This window comes from Stegostoma tigrinum, chromosome 24 (genome assembly GCF_030684315.1).
Source record: "Stegostoma tigrinum isolate sSteTig4 chromosome 24, sSteTig4.hap1, whole genome shotgun sequence".
Classification (NCBI taxonomy): Eukaryota; Metazoa; Chordata; class Chondrichthyes; order Orectolobiformes; family Stegostomatidae; genus Stegostoma; species Stegostoma tigrinum.
Window position 1 is genome coordinate 17836755 of NC_081377.1, and position 13305 is coordinate 17850059.

The 13305-nt window shown below is 42.1% G+C and overlaps 1 protein-coding gene across 1 annotated transcript; it reads right to left on the bottom strand.

The window, feature by feature from the left end:
- Nucleotides 1-1272: 1272 nt before the first annotated feature.
- On the bottom strand, nt 1273-13305 carry LOC125464878 (interferon alpha-inducible protein 27, mitochondrial-like). Its single transcript, XM_059654266.1, has 5 exons — nt 13195-13305; nt 6911-6965; nt 3857-4018; nt 3346-3532; nt 1273-2985 (listed from the first exon to the last, which is right to left on the bottom strand). The coding sequence occupies exons 1-4, from the start codon at nt 13195-13197 to the stop codon at nt 3495-3497; spliced, it is 258 nt and encodes an 85-aa protein (XP_059510249.1). The 5' UTR covers nt 13198-13305; the 3' UTR covers nt 1273-2985; nt 3346-3494.

Sequence of the window (13305 nt, forward strand, 5' to 3'; positions counted from 1 at the left end):
GATACAGTCATCAATGTACCGGAGGAAGAGGTGGGGTTTGGGGCCTGTGTAGGTGCGGAAGATGGACTGTTCCACGTAACCTACAAAGAGGCAGGCATAGCTGGGGCCCATGCGGGTGCCCATGGCCACCCCCTTAGTCTGTAGGAAGTGGGAGGAGTCAAAAGAGAAGTTGTTGAGTGTGAGGACGAGTTCCGCTAGGCGGATGAGAGTGTTGGTGGAGGGGGCCTGCTCGGGCCTGCGGGACAGGAAGAAGCGGAGGGCCTTGAGGCCATCTCCATGCGGAATGCAGGTGTACAGGGACTGGACGTCCATGGTGAATATGAGGTGTTGGGGGCCAGGGAATTGGAAGTCCTGGAGGAGGTGGAGGGCGTGGGTGGTGTCACGGACATAGGTGGGGAGTTCCTGGACCAAAGGGGAGAAAATGGAGTCCAGATAGGTGGAGATGAGTTCGGTGGGGCAGGAGCAGGCTGAGACGATGGGTCGACCAGGGCAGGCAGGTTTGTGGATTTTGGGAAGGAGATAGAAACGGGCCGTGCGGGGTTGGGGAACAATGAGGTTGGAGGCTGTGGGTGGGAGGTCCCCTGAGGTGATGAGGTCATGAATGGTGTTGGAGATGATGGTTTGGTGCTCGGGTGTGGGGTCATGATCGAGGAGGCGGTAGGAGGTGGTGTCGGAGAGTTGGCGTCTGGCCTCGGCGATGTAGAGGTCAGTACGCCAGGTCAGAGAATGAACTTCATTGTGTGTGGAAGGGGTATAGGAAATTAATTCAGGTGTAAAGGGGCCAGAGCGATTTTGAACACCAAGTTCCCCTTACATTGTATAAAACTGTCCACTCCAAATAGGTAATTAACCGACCTCAGATTGGGCCAATGACAGGCAACAGAGAGCACTGGGTTGACAGCGAGTTTACCTGGCGGGATTGTCACAAAGAGCTCGGAGGTATAGGGGGTTACAGAGCCCCAGATGATTGAATATTATGGGGGATTCCTGAGGTGTGCTCAAAGTAAGGTTCACATTTCCTTGTACATACAGAAATAGGTTTTGATGACTTTGACCAACAACATTTTGCATTGAAATTCATGTTGGTGTGACCACTTTCCAGTAAAGATTAAAAATGGAGAATTAAAGTAAACTTGCTAATGCCAGTAAGCCAAGAATAAACACAATTTCAGGCTTTGGAATCAGCAGAAGAACTTTATGCCTTTAAAAAAAGACAAATCTTTATCAGGTGACATGGTTACTCACAGATTGACAGTGCTGTCTTAGAGAGTCAGGCACTCAGGTTTGAATTCATCCTCGGCTGTCTGTTTGTATGGAGTTTGCTCCTTCTTCCAAAGTCTGCGCAGGTTTCTTCCTACAGTTCTAAGCTGCAGAGAGTTCTGAAAAGATTTATCAGGATGTTGCTGGATACAGAAGGTTTGAGTTATGAAGAAAGGCTGGTGAGTCTGGGACTGTTTTCATTTGAGCACAGGACATTGAGTGGTTAACTGAAAAACACAGGAAATGACATCACCAACCCAAGGAAACCTAACCAGATAAATAGAAAGCGGGACATAACACCAGCTCTTCGTCGGAGGCTCACTGATGATGTTGCCTAGAATGGTGACGAAATGTCTGAAAACGAACCTTCCAGCTCAGCGAGCAAACTCACATCCAGAACCTCAACCTGAGCTACAAATCTTCTCAAGTTTATAACATAATTAGCAGTATAGATAGAGCTATTGGTAGTTGTCTTTTCCCTAGAATGGGGAATTTCAAGACTAGGGGACACATTTTTAAGGTGATCGGAGAAAGATTTAAAGAAGATATGAGGGGCAAATTTTTTACACAGATGTGGAATGCTCTTCCTCAGGAAGTGGTTGATGTGGGTACAATTACAACATTTAAAAGATATTTCGATAGGCAAATGAATAGGAAAGTTTTGGAGAGATATGGGCCTAGGGCAGGCAGAGGAGACAAGTTTAGTTTGGGATTATGCTTAGCAAGGACTGGTTAGACTGAAGGGTCTGTTGCTGTGCTGTATTCCTCGTTACTCTATGTACAGTCCAGGTGGATTAACCATGGGAAATACAGGGTGATATGGTAGGGGGAGGTGGCGTTGAATGAGATGCTCTTTGGAGGGTTGGTGTGGACTTGATGGGCCAAATGGGCTGCTTCCACATTGTAGGGATTCTATGATTCTACAACTGCATGGTGAGGACTCGAAGCTGAAAACTCAAAGTAAGCCATTGGCTTGATGATTAAAGCAGTTCCCATTCTCCAAATTATACCAAGCGTATAATACAATTTAGATACAGCAGAGAAGAATTACTCAGATAAAAAGACATCACAGCAGTTTCACAATCCAGAAAAGGTAGTGAATGTTTCATGGGATAGATTTTTGTGTGAAGCTGGATGCTGGCTTCTTTTTATTCATTGACAAGATGTGAGCATCACTCCTGCCCAAAGGGCCGTTAAAAGTGACCCATATTGCTGTGGGCCTGTAGTCACTTGTCAATCAGACAAGGATGGCAAGTTTGCTTCCCTAAAGTGAACTAAATGAGGTTTTCCAACAATCAGCAAGTCTTTCATGATTATCATTAGACTCTTAATTTTAAGATCCTTTGTTGAATGAAATTTCCATCATCTGTCATGGTGGGTTTGAGGCCAGAACATCACCTGTGTCTAGCAATAATACCTCTCGGCCACTACCTCCCATTTGCATGAGCAATGTGAGGTACAGTGCTGCTTTGAACCTTATCAAGTTTGGGATGATAAAACATTCACAGGGAAGAAATGTTAGATTATGCAGAGCTTTTCTTGAATTTCAGCTTCATTTTTCAGTTGCATTTTCCCTTTACTGGTTCAGAATGAAAATAAAAGCTTTATTTATTTTCAGTTGTCATTAGGGATTTTTTACTTTCTAACGCTTCAAAAAAAGTGCAGCGATGAAAGCACCCACAGTTCCCTGGCCAACCTTGGCAGCGACTGGGATTCTAGTGGCCCCTGTAAAAAAAAAGAAAAACAAATGATAACAACATAACATGTCCTGAATTTATTAATAATCAACGTTTCTTATAATTCTGCTTCCTGTAAGGAGCTTGATACATTCCTCAACTCAAGAAGCTTGATACCATCCAGGACAAAGCAGTCTGCTTGATTGACAAGTCATCCACAAGCATTCACACGCTCCTGCATCAATGCTCAGTAGCATCAGTGTGCACTATTTACAAGATTCACCGCAGAAATTCACCAAAGATCCTCAAACAGCACCTTCCAAACCCACAGCTACTTCCATCTACAAGGACAAGGACAGCAGACATATGGGAACACCACCACCTCCAAGTCTCCCTCCAAGCTACTCACCATCGTGACCTGGAAATATATTGCCGTTCCTTCACTGTCTCTGGGTCAAAATCCTGGAATTCCTTCCCTAATGGCTTTGTGCGTCAACCAACAGCAGGAGGATTGCAGCAGTTCAAGAAGGCAGCTCACCACCACCTTCTCAAGGGCAACTAGGGGTGGGCAAGAAATGCTGGCCAGCCAGTGATGGCTACATCCCACAAATGAATAGAAAAAAATAATATTTTGGAGAAAGATGGAATCAAAAATAAATTTATTAGACAGTTAATTCCTTTACTTGTATTCACAATAAAGCAAACCCATCTATTATTGACACACTGCAAGTTTAAAACATAAGTAGCATTAATATTTATTGCAAAAATGGCGGTTAGCTTTCGTAAAGTCTATACTGAGAGAGGTTTCCAAACCAATAAAATATTATTTGAACCTTATAAATTCAAGGTGTCAGACTTTATCAGCAAGACTTCGAACAAGAAATGCTGAGAAGTATCCATTACTTATCAGGGGATTTTACCGGCAGATTGGAGGACCGCAACCAGACTTCCAGCAGCTACTCCTCCTCCATTGGCAATAGCTGCTGAGGACATCATACTTGCTGCAGTGGAGCCACTTGCTATTCCAGCGCTCGTAAATCCCACAGCTCCCAGAACCACTGGGGCAGCAACCACGGTAACAACTGCAAGATAATATATCCCTATTTCAATATGGCACCATATACAGGAACTTAGTATAGATTAAACTACCAGGGAATCAACTGTGAGAACAACATTCGTCCAATTTAACAGTATTGCTCAAATCCTGCAATTCTAAAGTCAAGTTCATTCCCATCTGCAATTACGGTTTATTTCTTTCACAATATATCAATACAGCAGCATTTTGCAATATCTATTTTGTTTATAATAATCTTACAAATCTAGAACATGATTCAACATTTCCGCTGAAGATGTTTTGCTTGGAATTTCTACTTTAGATCGTCCACTGCAATTTTGGTCCAAAATATTGAGAAATCAGAATAAATGCCAACTTTCGCTACTGCTCCAAGAGTTGGCCTGATTTCCAAAAGTTATTGCATATAATTGGGAGAATGCCCATTGAAATGCCCAGAGTCACACCTGACTCTGCCATAACAGTTACCAACGCCTGTACGTTCTTAATTCATGCTGTGTTGTTATGCACTGAAATTGTAGAGACGGATCTATAATGTTCAAAATATCAAGAGCTCCCAGAAATCTAATAAACCTTCATAGTTAGATAATGCTGTGTGTTATCACATTGAGTATTGCGTGACTGACATGACATTGTTCCTTCATTCTCTGGATGATATCTCTGATGTTATTTGAAAATAACCTGATGAGTTACCATTTCTGATGAAGGGTCTAGGCCCGAAACGTCAGCTTTTGTGCTCCTGAGATGCTGCTTGGCCTGCTGTGTTCATCCAGCTCCACAGCTTGTTGTCTCGGATTGTCCAGCATCTGCAGTTCCCATTGTGTCCGATGAGTTACCATTGTCTGCTTTCAATATATTGGTGGTGATTTTACCCACACCCAGCAGAAATTATGTGCTGCATTCTTAGGTCCTGTTACCAGCAGGAATAGAGGCAAATTTGGAGTGTCTGTCAGTGTACCATTTTGCCAATGACATTGCTGGTGGTAATGAATTTTACCAAAGCAGAGAGAACAGCCATAAGATTCCAGCTAATTTATCAACGAGGCCAATTAACTTGTTAAATAGCTCCTTGAGATCTTGGTGACATAGTGGTAATGTAACAAGGCCAGGAATCCAGGGACCTGGCTAAAGAATTGTGAACATAGCTTTGAGTCCCATCACCACAGATGGTGAAATTTGAATTCAATCAATTAATCTGGAATCAGAATCTAACCTAATCATAATGATCAAACCATTGATAATTATCATAAAAAGAAACCTGGCTCATAATGCCCTTTAGGGAAGAAAATTATCTGCTGAAAATATGATTCCAGAGCCACAGGATTGTGCGTGTCTCTAACATGCCCTTGGAGTAGTATGACCCCAGTAAGACTCTCTATTGTATCAAATTACTACTAAGTCTAAGAAAGGAATGAAACCAGACAGAGTACCCAGCAACATTTGAGTACTGGAAACGACAATAGCGAACCTTGCCTTGTCAAGAGTGCCTGGTGAAAATCCTGGAAGTCTCTTCCTAACAACGTTGTGAGTGTATTTGCAGCACACTGACTGCAGTGCTTCCAGATGACAACTTACATTTATTACAATATTCTTGTGTAATCTAAATGCAACACAAATGAGATACGTTTGTTCCAGTTATTGATGATCTGTGGTGAAATTGTTTACAGCTAAATTAATGTGTGTAGTGCAATGTAATCTCTAGACTTGGCTTTTATCGAAAGACCACTTTCATAATCTACAAGTGTAAACACAAACATTGCATAAGAGCGGAATTAATTATATAGAGATGCATATTGTAAAGTTTACAAGTCCAGAAGTTTAAAATTCATGTACCACTTCACGTTTTGACAACTCTTGCTATGTTGTCACGTTCTGGTAGTGGGGATTTTGTCCTTGGCTGATGTAGGTTTGAGGACATTATCGTGTGTTGATTGTTGTCCTGGTGTTTCGTCTGGGTGTGTTCTTTGGATCCACAACTTGTGTAAATGTTTTCTATTCCTCTTCAGCATTATTCCATTAGGTGCTGCAAATTTCTGAGTCTGCGCTCACTGTTTACTTTCTATATTACTGCAAGAAAGTAGGCTCCCACTGTAGGGTGTGTCCCACATGTCATTGAAGTAGTTCCACAGCTGCACCATTTTTATCCTCCCATACTTGTTGAGAAGTGTGTCCTGCTTCTGGGAGATTTTGGAGAGGTGATGGTTTGGCAAGATTGTTCTCGCTTGCCCTCTATTAAAGCATTTGCAGACTGCATCCTTTGTTTAAAAGGTTTGATATTAGAGCAGATAATCCAAGGCATTTCATTTCATGGTGATGGACTTATTATCCATCCTGCTGTGCTTTGTGTTCAGTACTTATTGTACATTTTCTATTTTTTCGCTTGAAGCTTATTTCAGGGATGATTTGTTATTATAAAAGCAGCCCACCTTTATTGTCATTACTAGAGTTTAGACAAGCATTCCCTTCATTCAATGAGCTTTTCAAAAGGGTGGATTTGAATTAGCTGTCTGCCTGCACCAAACTAACGAACTGAATGTGTATACAGTCTGCAAAATTATCTTATTTTCATCCATTTTCTGTACTGTGGAAACTTCTGCATTATTGTTCTCCCTTGTTTGCTGCTGCTCCTTTTGGTCATCAAGTTTGCAAGGCTGGTTTCTTCTTTGATTTCCTTTATTGAAAATAAATTTCTCCAGATAATAATAATGCATATTATAAAGTTGAAACACAGCCTGTGCATAGAGTTCTACCTTGCAGGCAGCTGGCTGCCCTGTAAGAACAGCCAGAGACATCTTCCCTTGTGCTTGTTATGATTCCAGTTGGTGAAGTGTTGTCCCCTGTTGACTTCCCTTTTGTTTTCCATTATTTAAAGAAAAAGATTGTATGATTGAATCGCACTTACTTGCACCTGTGACCGCAGCTCCCATTCCCATCATAATTGTCTGCTGATGTTTCCCCTGCAAATTGAGTAAAGGTCTCATGTTAAATTCTCGATCCCAAAATCTTTACTGTGGAAGTAAATAATGTAGACATTACACCTGCCCTAACCAGCGTCACATGCAACCACCCCAGACACATATAAACAGAATCACCTTTAATGTGATTGTTCTTTCATTTCAACACATGTCCATGAGTTCAAAATGTTGGTGCCACTGACCGAAAAGGAAGCCTTTTACCTTTACACAATACATTTATGGACATCAGGCATCCCAAAGTGTTGTGTAACTATTCAATTTTTCAATGCAGGAAAGGCAGCAAAGTGTGTGTTGCAGCAACTCCCACAAACATCAATATTTTTGAAGAATTCTTTTACAGGATGTGGGAATGGCTGTGGAAGTAAATAATGTGGACATCATACCTGTCGTAACTAGCATAACTCGTAACCACTCCAAACATATCAACATGACTCACCTTTACCATGATTCTTCTTTCATTCCAACACATGACCATGAATTCAAAATGTTGGTGCCGCTATCTAAAAAGGAAGGCTTTTACATTTCCACAATACATTTACAGACTCAGGCATTCCAAAGTGCTGTGTCACTAATAAATGTTGCAATGCCAGAAAGGCAGCAAAGTGTTTGAGCATAGAACATAGAACAGCACAGCACAGTACAGACCCTTCGGCCCACAATGTTGCACTGAAATTTTACCCTCAACCTAAAGGTCTATCTCACCTTCACCCATACTTTATACCATCATCCATCTGCCTATCTAACAGCCACTTAAATGCCCCTAACGAGGCTGACTCTACTAGCCTCCGACAATGCAATCCACGCCCCGACCACTCTTTGAGTGAAAAACCTGCCTCTGATGTCTCCCCTCTATCTACCTCCACTCACTTTAAAACTATGCCCCCTCGTAACAGCTACCTCTATCAAGTCACCTTCCATCCTTCATCATTCTAGAGAGAAAAGCCCTAGCCCTTTCAACATTTCCTCTTGTGACCTTCTCTCCATTCCAGGTAACATCCTGGTAAATCTCTTCTGCACCTTTTCTAACATTTTCACATCTTTCCTGTAATGAGGCGACCAGAACTGGACACAATACTCCAGATGTGGCCCAACCAGGGTTTTGTATAGCTGGATCATAACTTCACAGCTCTTGAACTCATTCCCTCTATTAATGAAAGCTAACACACCATATGCCTTCTTAACAACTCTATCCACCTGGGTGGCAGCTTTCAGGGAACTGTGGACATGAACCCCAAGATCACTCTGCTCCTCCACACTACCAAGAATCTTTCTGTTAGCCTTGTATTCTGCTTTCAAATTTGTCCTTCCAAAATGAATCACCTCACACTTTTCAGAGTTAAACTCCATCTGCCACTTCTCAGCCCAGCTCTGCATTCTCTCAATGTTCCTTTGTAACCTAGAACAGCCCTCCGCACTATCTATAAGTTGACCCATCTTCGTATCATCTGCGAACTTACTAATCCCCCCTTCCTCTCCTACATCCAAATAATTTACAAAAATCACAAATAAATGAGGACCCAGAACAGATCCTTGTTGTACACCACTCATAACTGAGCACCCTGTTGAATGTTTTCCATCCACTACCACCCTTTGTCTTCTAAGAGTCAGCCAATTCTGCATCCAATCTGCCACATTTCCCCCTATCCCATGCCTCCTTATTTTCTGCATTAGCCTACTATGGGGAACCTTATCAAACGCCTTACTTGAATCCATGTATATCACATCCATTGCTCTACCTTCATCCACGTGTTTGGTCACCTCTTCAAAGAATTCAATAAGGTTTGTGAGGCATGACTTACCCCTCACAAATCCATGCTGATTATCACAAATCAAACTGTGCTTTTCCAAGTGATCATAAATCCTGTCCTCTCAGAGCCCTTTCCAATAATTTGCCCACCACTGAAGTAAGACTAACTGGCCTGTAATTTCCGGGGTTATCCCTGTTCCCTTTTTTGAATAAGGGAATGACGTTTGCCACTCTTCAATCTTCCGGCACTATACCCATGGACAGTGAGGACGAAAAGATCATCAAAGGCCCTGCGATCTCTTCTCTCACTTCCCATAGAATCCTTAGATAACTCCCATCAGGCCCGGGGGACTTATCTATCTTCAAGTTCCTCAAAATTCCTGGTACATCTTCCTTCCTAAAAATCCACCTCCTCTAGCCTAACAGTATGTTTTACACTGTCCTCCCCTACAACTATGAATACCCAAGAAAAGTACTCATTAAGGACCTCTCCTACCTCTTTAGGCTCTGTACACAAATTCCCTTTACAATCCTTTCTCTGGTCATTCTGTTATTCCTCACTTTCATGTAAAAAACCTTGGGGTTTTCCTTGATCCTATCTGCCAAGGTCTCATGCCCCCTTATAGTCCTCCTAAACCCTTTCTTCATCTCCTTCCTAGCTAACTTGTGTCCCTTTACAGCCTTTTTCAATCCATCTTCCCTAAACCTTAAATATGTATCCTTCTTCTTCTTAACTAGTTGTTCCATCTGTCTTGAGAACCAAGGCTCCTTCACTTGGCTGCATCTTCCCTTGTCTGCTAGGGATAAACATATTGATCACATGCAGTATGCATTGCTTAAACTATCTGCACATTTCTATAGTGCTCTACCCTGGCAGCATCTGTTCCCATTTTATGCTACCCAGTTTTTGCCTAACAGGATTGTAATTACCCTTCCCCCAATTATAAATTTTACCCTGCTCTATGTACCTATCCTTTTCCATGACTAGTATAAAAGTAACAGAGTTATGATCGCAACCGCCAAAATGCTGTCCAACCAACAGGTCTGAGGCTTGGCCCGGTTCATTGCCAAGCACCAAATCCAAAGTGGCCTCTCCTCATTTGTTGCAGCAACTCCCATAAACAGCAATATTTTTGAAGAATTCTTTCACAGGATGTGGGAATGGCTGGCTGAGCTAGTATTCATTATCCCTTCCTAAATGCCCTTGAGAAGGTGGGTTGAGAGTTTTGAATCACTGCATTCTTTGGGACACCTGTAATAATGTCCTCATGTCTCAGGTGAGGAGGGTAAGAGGTTGAGAAGGAGGCACCTTCATGGTAACCTCAGCCACTGAGGGAATTGAACCTATGATGTTAGCATCACACTAAATCACAAACGGTCATCCAGTCAGCTGAGCTAACCAATCTTGAGAGTACATCCAGACAACTGTTAGGACGAGAATTCCAGAATTTTGACCCTGCAAAAGTGAAGGAGCAGCAATAAAGATGCAAGTCAGGATTGTATAAGGCTTTTAGGGGAACGTGCAGTTGATGGTGTTCCTATGTATCTGCTACTCTTGACTTTCTGGGCATTAGAAGTTTTGTGTCTGGTTGGTACTATTAAGGTAGCCATATTGAGTTGCTGCATTGGGTCTCGTTGATGATACATTGCTGTTTCTGTGCATCAGTGGTGGGTGGAGTGACTACGTGATTCATTTGCAAGCAGCTTTCTCTGTCCTGGATGGTATTGAGCTTCTTCAGCATTGTTGGAGCTGCACCCATTCAGGAGAGTAGAAAGCATTCTGTCACCCTCTGAACATATATCTGGCTCATGAGTGGATCAGGCTGTGGGCTGCCAGGATGTGATTTACTTGCGTCAGAATGCTCACGCTCTGGCCTGTTCTTGCAGCCACTTTATTTAATTGTGGGTCCAGTTCAGTTTCAGGTCATTACTAAGCCACCAGGATGATGCTTATGGGATTCAGGAATAGCATCCCGCCAAGTCATCTCCCAACTTTCTTTATGGAATGCCAACTGTCCCTATCCCTAAGGCTTTCTGGTTGACACTTTCTAGGTGGTCTTTTATGAGGGAAACCATTATGCACGTGCTCTTTTACTAGCACTGTGATGTTTATCCTGTCGTTTGATGACCAGTCAGGAATCCTTGTTACAGACAATGGTTAAAAACACCTGCATCTCTGAAACTGATTGTCTCTTTCCATGGAGTTTGTGATACAAAGGGGTAATTTTCCCTTGTGTAAAGATGACTTGGTTGGTATCTCATCCTACTCCTGCTTTATTTGAGTCTAGGCTTGAGACTTCCAAGGCTTTGAACATGGCTCCTTTATAATCAGTGCTGATTTGTTTCACAGGTTTATTTTTTGAGGATTGATGTGCCCTGACCTCCCTTATTCTTCTTGTCTCTGGTGTCTATTTCTGTTCCATCTACTTCCTGTTTATCTCTCCCTTGCTGGTAAGCCAATCACACTTGCCTTGGCTTGGCTATTTATATGTTAAACTGTAGTCATTAGGTAGGACAGATGAGTCTTGGACTTTGGAAACCTTTTGTTTCTCTACATGATTTCCAAGGCTGTTGGTCATATGCCTCCAGTACTCATCCATAGGCACTGAGAAAAGCAGCCTATGGTTGATCAGAACTGACAGCTGTATCAGCAGGCAACATGGAGTAGTTCTCATGGGCCTTTCCTACATATTACATCAGGTGTGTCCAAAACTCTACTGGTCATTGTCATTGAGCTGCCTGATTCTCAAAGGTTACAAAGGAAGTTTTAGACGTCTTCCAACTTAAAGGCAATCTGTGAGTGCTTTAGGAAGTCAAAACTTGTCATTGAGGCGAAGATTATTTAAACTAGCTTTAGATAAAGTCATCTTCTCCTTACCTGCTTTAACCTGTAGCAGTTCTCCACTTTCTGTGCACAAAAGCTTGCTTTTCCTTTCCTCTGAAATTCCCTTGCCTCCCTGCCCCTTCCCTTATAGCCTTGCTATCTGTAAGCATCAATAAAATAATACCATCTCACCTACTCCTTAAATTTAGCTCTTTTGCTTCCAGTGCATTGTTAGCCCAAAGTTTACTTAGGAGTCAATCTCACAGCATAATTGATTATTTAGATTTGTTCTGTATGTCGAGGTTCTTTTTAAATGCGGAATGTGTGAGCTGCTAGTGAGGCAGTGAGAGAAACAAGACTTTTAGGACCTAAGTGAACAGGTCATAATGCAGCCCAAGAACCAAGCCAACTGAAGGATTAATTGCACAAACTGTACGAGAGAACTGTAAATTACAGTGAATGAATTCAACATCAAATCAGATGCTGAAAGAGAAATAAAGAAATGGAAATAAATTGAATTCAAAGAGGCAAATTGAAAAGCAACTGAACATTACATCCTACATTTGTAAAACTCTCCAACAACAATTAAAACCTTGATAAAATTAACACTTGACTTCTAATATATAACTCCCAATATTAGATAAGCTGCTCTGCAGTAATTACCCTGATTACAATTTATTATTTGGAAGTTACAAAGGTACAAGTCTTTTTCTTTTTCTGAAGTAGTGTCCTGACCCGAAACGTCAGCTTGCCTGCTCCTCTGATACTGCTTGGCCTGCTGTGTTCATCCAGCTTCACACTGTGTTATCTCAGACTCTCCAGCATCAGCAGTTCCTACTATCTCTCTAACATTGATGTTTCATTTTTGCATAAATATCAGTCAGCGCTACTACCGTCTCATTATTTTGACAGAAAGTTATGACACATTCCTGAGATTCATTCTTACCTCCTTATTGTGTAAATCTCTCCGTGCGAATAAGTGCCTGAAACCTTCAAGTTCCTTTTTTATATCACTCCTATTATTATAAAGTTATCTCCCCGTCCAATTGAAGTCACTTTTCCTATCGGGTTCATAGCTCATTTCCTCCCCTGGAAATGTCACGTCCACTTCTCTGACAGCTGATCCAGTGGTAAACATGTTTCTCTTTCGTGTTTATTGCTCACTTCTTGGGTTTATCACTTCCAGTGTTTCGTAATCTTTGTGAACATTTCAAGCCTAGTCTCTAATTCTATTATTCCTTTGTTTCTATGACTTTTATATGTGTTCACAGTGAATTATAAAGCATCAAATTGTACAGCACTGGAACAGGTCATTCAGCCCGCCTAACTCCCTAAATTCCCTTTGCAGGACCTCATCTCTCTTCCTGCCTATATTGTTCGAACCAAAATAGACTATCACCTTCGGCTGGTCACCACCACACGACACCCCCCCCCCCCGCCAAACACCCCAACCCTCTCAAAGTATGCTGTGCCTGCTCAGAGATAACCTTGACACTGACTGCTGGAGTTTCGTTCATAGCCACCGAAATGTCTGTCTGTGCTACTGACTGTACAGTTCTCTATCAGTATTTAGTTAGAGGCTAAAAAAACTGCACATGCAGGGATCCAAGGTAAACAAACAGGAGGATGGATGAACACACCATTTACAGGAAAGGAGAAGGACCTGGAGAAGGGTAATACCCGAAATGTTGATTTCCTTTTCTCCTGGCTTGTCCTACTACCCTCCTGTTTGTCTGCCCCTCTCAGTGCTG